The sequence below is a fragment of the Canis lupus genome, chromosome 8, assembly GCF_048164855.1.
Source record: "Canis lupus baileyi chromosome 8, mCanLup2.hap1, whole genome shotgun sequence".
In the NCBI taxonomy this organism is placed as follows: domain Eukaryota; kingdom Metazoa; phylum Chordata; class Mammalia; order Carnivora; family Canidae; genus Canis; species Canis lupus.
In genome coordinates, this window is record NC_132845.1 from 60,393,669 (window position 1) to 60,401,310 (window position 7,642).

At 54.3% G+C, this 7,642-nt stretch overlaps 1 protein-coding gene across 1 annotated transcript; it reads left to right on the forward strand.

Annotated features, from left to right (window-relative positions):
* The first annotated feature begins 1,137 nt into the window (after window positions 1–1,137).
* On the forward strand, window positions 1,138–6,179 carry ORAI3 (ORAI calcium release-activated calcium modulator 3). Its single transcript, XM_072836564.1, has 2 exons — window positions 1,138–1,593; window positions 4,697–6,179. Exons 1-2 carry the CDS (start codon window positions 1,366–1,368, stop codon window positions 5,354–5,356), a joined length of 888 nt encoding a protein of 295 aa, XP_072692665.1. The 5' UTR covers window positions 1,138–1,365; the 3' UTR covers window positions 5,357–6,179.
* The last annotated feature ends 1,463 nt before the right edge of the window (window positions 6,180–7,642 follow it).

Sequence of the window (7,642 nt, forward strand, 5' to 3'; positions counted from 1 at the left end):
GATTCGCTTGGACTGAGACTGGACTGGTGGGCACCCAGCTTGGACTGCGCCACCCCCAGGCTCTCTCTTGCTTTACTGTATTGAGCAGCTCCACCCCTCCTGACCTGAGGTGGGGGTGGGGGTGGGGTGCCAGCCCAATGATGGGGAAGATGGGACTCCTCCAGCTTGGCTCTTCCCACTCTTTCATCGTCATGGAAACTTGTATCCCATTTGCCCAGGGAACTGCCACTCCTGGTTGCCATGGAAATAGCAGCCAATGGACACCTCCCGAAGCCAGTGCTAAGGCTGGAAAAGGCCCCTCTTAGTTGCCATGGGAACTTAGTAACAGACTCTTGGCCCGCCCCTCCTCCAGGGCGGGGGCGGGGCTTGGGGAGCCAGGGGGGAGGAGTTGGGACCAGATCCCGCCCCTCAGCCCAGGCCTCCCGGGGGAGCCGGGTTGTACCATGTAGGGGAGGGGGGAATCTATCCACATACCTCAGGTAACAGGGAGGTGCGAGGGTGGGGGGAGGGGCTGGGCGGACCAAAGGCCGGAGGGGAGGGGGTTCTGGGTATTGCGAAAGGCTTGAGGATGGGGCCGCTGGAGGGAGGGGGAGGAGGCAGCCCGGCGGGGTCAAGTGGGGGGTCCCAGCCGGGCTGGGCCCCTGGGCCCCGGGTCTGTACAATACGGTTTGCTATAAAACTCAAAATCTTCCAGCCAGGGCCGCCGCGTTCGTGTGTCTCTCTTCGGCGTTGAGGTGGGGGTAGAACGCCCAGAGGCCCGAGTGCTCGCTCATCTTTTGGGCGTCTGGGAGAAGGGGTCTGTTTGGATGCTTCTGGGGGTCCTTAGAACCTCCTACGGCTTCTCGGGACGGAGAATGCCGGACCCCCTGGTGTCCCTACAGGTGGATGGATTCACCTTCCCCCTGCTCACTACGGGGAGGGGTTTGGAGGTGGGTACCTAGGGGCGTCCGCGTACGCCGAATTGTCCGGGGCCCGGGAACTCCCAGTCACAGGCTGGGGCTGGGCGTTCCCCGGGGCGGGGCTCGGGCGCCGGGTTGGTAGTGAAGTGGCCTGGGGTCGCGATCCCTCGGGATCTCTGCCGACGGCGCCCCCTCCCCCCGGCTCCACCCCATCATGTGGCTGCTCGGGCTCCGCCTCCGCCCCAGTTCCGGTTTCGGCCTCTGCGATCCCGCTTCGGCCCCGAGGGCTACCCGCAGACGCCTGCTTTCCTGCTGCGCCCGGGCTCCTCTTCCTGGGCGACCGCATCGCCGCTCGCCCGGCCGGGGGATGGGGCCTTCCGCCGGCCTGGGCCGGCCCTTGTGGGGCTCCCGGGGCGACTCGGCCCCCCCGTGACCCCCCGGCCCGCCCCGTGCTGCGGCCCCCAGGATGAAGGGCGGCGAGGGGGACGCGGGCGAGCAGGCCCCGCTGAACCCGGAGGCCGAGAGCCCCGCGGGCTCGGCCACGTACCGGGAGTTCGTGCACCGTGGCTACTTGGACCTCATGGGGGCCAGTCAGCACTCGCTGCGGGCGCTCAGCTGGCGCCGCCTCTACCTCAGCCGGGCCAAGCTCAAAGCCTCCAGCCGCACGTCTGCCCTGCTCTCGGGCTTCGCCATGGTGAGGGGAGGGAAGGGGCGCACCGGGTGGGGGTGAGGCACATGGGGGCATGGGGTCGTGGGCGAAGTAGACGGGGGCACCCAAGGGAGATGGGACAGAGGAAAGGGAAAGAAGGGTTAAGAGGTGGAGGAGTACAAGCAAGGTCCCAAGGGACCATACAAGTCCCTTTTTATGGGAGCGTGTGCCTGCGCGGGTACGTGCGTTACAAACCTCTAGAATAAACTGGACTGTAGGGAGGATAAGCAAGTCCCACAGGTGTCATGAGGGGAGACAAATCACCAAGGGGGAATGCATATGTAAGGGTGGGGCAAAGAGATCCAGAAGGAGCATGGTTCCAGGCAGAAGTCATCATCAGGTTCCCATGAGAGGTTCAAAGAAATCAGAGCCATGTGGGGGCTATTAAGCAGGGCTGGGAGAGTCCAAGAAAACTGGTCGCAGTAGTCCCCATAACTGAAGGTGGCCCCATCCCCGGGGCCAGTCCCTAGCAGCCACAGAGTGCTTAGTGGACACTTTGGGCAGAGAGGATGCCTGTGAGGAAGCTGCTGGGGAAAGAGGGTGATTAGGAAGCTGATACATGATTCCTGATCTGATAAACTGCACCTGTGGGAGGATACCAGCTAACGGTCCCAGCAGAGGCCCCATAGGAAATGGGACTGAGGGAGTCCCAGGGTCAGGAAGAATCAGCAGACACAAACCCTGCCTCCTCTGGGCCTGTGGCCAGCTGTGTGACCCTGGTCAGGCTTCCAGCCCCTCGCGGGCCAGTTGGGAACTGTGACATCACAGAGAGTACGCCCTCTGTAGCCTGCAAGTACCCGCCCCAGGATGAGCTAATTCTTGTCAAACTCTAGATCCCAGCATGTCAGAGCAAGACACATAAGAGATGGCTCAGGCTATCAGTTTCTTGGGCAGGCATTGGAAACCAAGGCCCAGAATGGGGCAGTGTCTCTGCCAAGAGTGCCCAGCAGATGAAGGTTGCAGAATGAACTAGGACCTTGGATCACTGAACTAATGGCCCAAAGTTTCTCCACCATTATGACAGCAAGGAGAAAGCAAGCTGGAAGGGAGGGGGTCTTCAGAGGAACATATGGAAATGGGGATGGAGGGGCCACAGCAGTAGGTGATTTGGGTTCATCACTGCCCCGCTCTCTACTACAGCCTCTGTATTTGAATGATGAGAGGAAAAGTCCCTGAGGGTCATCCAGGGTCTATGGTTTTCTAGGTAGGGGCCCAGTATCCACAGGCCAGCCCACTTTTCCTGATGTGGGGTCAGCTAGGGACAAGGAAGTGGCTCCCTTTAACCTATACAGACTGCACAGGGAAGGAAGCATCTCCATGGACCTAGCTGAGGGAGATCCCCCACCCCCATCCATCCCACGTTCCCGCCTGTTCCCAAGGGGACAATCCAGCTTGCTGCTGGGCTTGCACGTTGCTGGGGTGACAGCTTAAATGCCAGGACCTTCTCTGCAGGATCAAAAGGCCAGATGAGTAGGTTCTGGGGGCAGGACTGGCCCCAGTCCTACCAGAGGAGAGCAAGCCTGGGTCGGGCTCTGGGAGAAACCAGGCCTGGGCCTGGCCCAGATCTCTCTGGAAAACTGCTAACACTCGCCATGGCCCAATTTCCCAAAATACTTAGCCTTGTCTTCCTACTACCACCCTCCAGGCTCTGTACCTTCTTCCTTCCCCCAGGCCCAGAGCAATCTAATGGATCCTGCAAGAACCAGGCATGGGGAAAGATCCAGATCCTGGTATCTGGGTAGACTGGGTTAGAATAACATTATACAAATTGTATTGCCCTGTCATGCAGTATCAGGTAAGAGCTTAGAGCTTTAATGTATATCACACTGATTATTCTATGAAGTAGGTACCACTACTATGGCCATTTTACAGATGAGAAAACAGGATCAGAGATGTTAAGACACCTGTCCAGGATCCCACAGCAAATAAGTGGCAGGAATTTGAGCTTAGGTAGTCTGACTCTAGAATCCGAATTTATACAAGCCTAGAATAGGATCACCAATGCAAATGTCTGCAAGGGACACGCAGGTATTACAGTTGCCAAGTTGGCTGAGTGGAGACTGTGACTATGAGGAGACCCCATGACCTGTCCAAAGGGAGCAGTCATGACTTGACTCTAGCTGATACCAGACATGTAGGAACGTGACCTGGTGTAACCAGATCTTCCAAATTTTCTTTTTCTTTCCTTTTTTTTTTTTTTTTTTTTTTTTTAAGATTTTATTTATCCGTGAGAGAGACACACAGAGAGAGGCAGAGACATAGGCAGAAGGAGAAGCAGTCTCCCTGCGAGGAGCCCAATGTGAGACTCAATCCCAGAATCCTGGGATCATGACCTGAACCAAAGGCAGACACTTAACCACTGAGCCACCCAGGGGTCCCCAGATCTTCCAGTTTTTGAGAGGATCTGGAAATTGGGATAATTCATGAAATCTCTTGAGTTTCTAATTCCTCAAAAAATACACCATATGAGCCAAGCAAAACGTGTGCAAAGCTGGCTTGGGTTCATGCCATATCAATTTGCAACCTCTGGCTTGGACTTGTGTTCTTAACATTGTTAACAGTGTTAGTAACTGTTATTAACACTAGTGTTATTAGTTATTAACACTCATAGTAACAAACACCTAGCGCTTACTATGCGCCTTACACTATTATCGCTTGGTGTATGTTATCTCATATTTTCACAACAACCCTGTAAGGCAAGTAGGTGCCATTATGAATCCCCACTTTCCAGATGAGGAAGTTGAGGCAAGAACTAAGTCACTTGCTCAAGATTCCACAACTTCTAGAGCTGAGAGTGAACCCAGGCAGCCCAGCTCCAGAAACTGCCTTGTAAACCCTATAACAAGGTAAGCTTTTTGGAAATGTGTCAGCTCTCTCGATACCCAGGTGCAGAAGCCAAAGCTAGAACAGCACAGAGCCTTACCAGGGTTGCCAATTCATTCATTTAGCAGAGACTAAGCACCTTCTCCTGTCAGGCACCCTTCTTCTAGGTTCTAGGGATACACTGGTGACGTATACCAACAGGCAAAACAACCTTTTACTGCCAAAGAGGTTATGGGCACTCAATCCATCTCCTCTGTTCCCACAGGTGGCCATGGTGGAGGTACAGCTGGAGAGCAACCATGAATACCCGCCAGGCCTGCTGGTGGCCTTTAGTGCATGCACCACCGTGCTAGTAGCTGTGCACCTCTTTGCACTCATGGTCTCCACGTGTCTGCTGCCCCATATAGAAGCCGTTAGCAACATCCACAACCTCAACTCTGTCCACCAATCTCCACACCAGCGACTCCACCGCTATGTGGAGCTGGCCTGGGGCTTCTCCACTGCCTTGGGCACCTTCCTCTTCCTCGCTGAAGTTGTCCTGGTTGGCTGGGTCAAGTTTGTGCCCATTGGGACGCCCTTAGCTACACCAGCCCCTGTGGTGCCTGCCTCCCAGGTGCCTGGGACTCTGTTACCACTGACCACCTCCCTTAGTCCAGCTCCCAAGCCATCCTCTACTCCTGTAGCTCCATCGCAGGCTGAGCCAGCTGAGGCCTGCCCACCCTGGCAAGCATGTGTTGGTGGAGGGGCCCATGGACCCGGCTGGCAAGCAGCCATGGCCTCCACGGCAATCATGGTACCTGTGGGGCTTGTATTCGTGGCCTTCGCCCTGCATTTCTACCGCTCCTTGGTGGCTCACAAGACAGACCGCCACAAGCAGGAGCTGGAGGAGCTGAGTCGCCTGCAGGGGGAGCTGCAGGCTGTGTGAGGCTGATGTTAGCCACCATTGCAAACACTGCCTCCCTCTGGTCTGCGAGAGGACCCAGGTCCACAGACCCCATACCCTGCCCTGGTCTGGAACCACTTCCTGTGGCTGCTCTTAGGTAGAGCCCAGATTCCTGCCTTCAGGGTCCTTTGGGCTGGGCCTTGGGGCAGCTTCCACAATCCCAGGGATTCTCCCTGCCAGTCTATCCCGGTCAATCTACACCTGAGCTGGGAAGAGCAAGGGAGGAAGTAGTAGGTCCTCAGTCTAAGGATCATAGTAGATAGAGGGGAGGCAGGGAGACCCTGGTCAGACTTTGGTGCTGACCCTTAGCCACTTACTCTTGTACAGGCTGTGGAGGTCAGAAGGTTACACACCCACCCAGCTGCCTCAGAAGGCAGCCAACCCTTTATTTTTGTACAATCTACTTTATGGCTGGCATTTGGGGGAAGCTTTTCCCCATCTCCAGATTTTGATGGGTTCCACATTCTTGCTTTAGTTGCTGTAGAGAAGGATTTGGGTGTATCTATCGCAGATAGAGGTCCAGCCTTTCCTAGGGGGAGCCTTCCTATTTCTGGAGGTTCAAGTGCCTGCCCTACTGCCCTAGACCCACACTTAAGCTTCTATGTCTGGTTCTCACTCTCCTGGGCCAGGGTTGGAGATCTTTGGAGACTGAGGGCTTGTGTGCCCACCTAACTCCCTAGCAAGGGTTATAGGGTGAGGAGGTTTTAAGGTAGAAGGTCCAGTCACTAGCCATTGGAATACAGAGCTATTCTGACACTGAGTTTTTGGTGCACTTTGTTTTATATAATAAAATGTGTTTCACAGATGTCCCTGTGGCTATGAATGGGGTGAAGGGGAGGCCTCCTTGGGATCGAGTGATTCATTCGGTGATTTTTTTTAAGATTTTGAGAGAGGGAGAAGCGGATTCTCCATTGAGCAGGAAGCCTGACATGGGCTCAATCCCAGGACCATGGGATCATGACCTGAGTTAAAGGCAGACGCTTAACGAACTGAGCTGCCCAAGCGCCCCCAGGTGACTTATTCCTAAGAGCCAGGTACAAACAAGTGTACCTGGGGGTGGAGAAGAATGGTTTCAGATATGACCCCCTTCTGATGCTGACATGGGCCAGTAGCTCCTGTTTTGGAGATTGAGTTAATCTAAGGCTAAAAATTTTTGCACTCTTGTTCCTGAGCCCAGGCTCTCCATCTCTTCCATTGTGGATTTAGAATATTTCTTTTGGTGTAAGTTTCTTTCTTGAGTGACTCCCCATACTAGAAGCTGGTTATCTTATTTAACTCTCACAACCACCTCAAAGACAAGTTTTAACCGTTTCCATTTGAGAGATAAGGAAACGGGCTTGAGAAAGCTGAGGATCTTGCCCAAAGCCAATGAAAACTTAGACTATTTTTACCATAACATGGGGAATCTCTCTGATATTAGAAAAGAAGCCAATACATTTCAACTGAGAAAGAAATCTGCTCTCCTCACCTATGCTTTCATATAAATTTTTTTTTTAGAGGTTCTAATCCTCCCATCTATTCTTACTGTGTGAGACCTTGGTCAAGTCCCTTTTTTCTTTTCCTATTGCACAGAACTCTGAATTTGCAGGAACCAGGCCTCAGGGGCCTTTCCTGGAGTGTTCTGACGCCTACAATAGTCCTGCATGACAGGAATGAACATCTTTTCAGAGGAAGAGTCTTAAGTTTTGAGAGGTCAGTAGCTTGCCCAAGGTCACATAGCGAGGGACTAATGCAGGCCGACTTGTCTGAAAGCTAGGGCATCCTCAGCTCAAGCCGAGGGACCTCCTGGGAGTGCCGTTACCCAAAAACCAGGATGCCCTTCGTCCCAGCGAAAGAAAAGGGTGCCCAGCCTCGGGGACCTCAGCGCCTGGGCTGGTGCTGCCCTCGAGCGGCAGGACCATGTAAGCATAGGGAGCCCCCACCCCCACCCCCCAGGCTGAAAACGACGGGCACTGGGACCTTGATGCTTGGAGAATCGACCAGCCCAGCGCAGCCCAGCTCAGGTACGTAGTTATTTTTCACAAGACTTGTTCTAGGGCCTTTAGGCCCCACAAGTCTTATAACATCACTTTGAGGCAGTCTCCGTTTTAGTCACGAATGGTGGGTTGAGTATAGGTAAAATCTTCTTCTGCAGGCCTCAGTCTTCCAATCTGTTAAATGGGCATCTTAAGCAGCTAGAGGCCCAAAGGGTATAGCGACAGGAAAACCTTCCCTTCAATATGTGCGACGCCAGGCAAACGGCCTGAGTCACCGCTGCTGGTTGTATTT

Bases quoted from the DNA above. Each gene is read 5' to 3' on its own strand.
- ORAI3 (XM_072836564.1), top strand. From the start codon at position 1,366: ATGAAGGGCGGCGAGGGGGACGCGGGCGAGCAGGCCCCGCTGAACCCG. The intron at 1,594-4,696 runs GTGAGGGGAGGG...CTGTTCCCACAG, and splicing joins TGCTCTCGGGCTTCGCCATG to GTGGCCATGGTGGAGGTACA.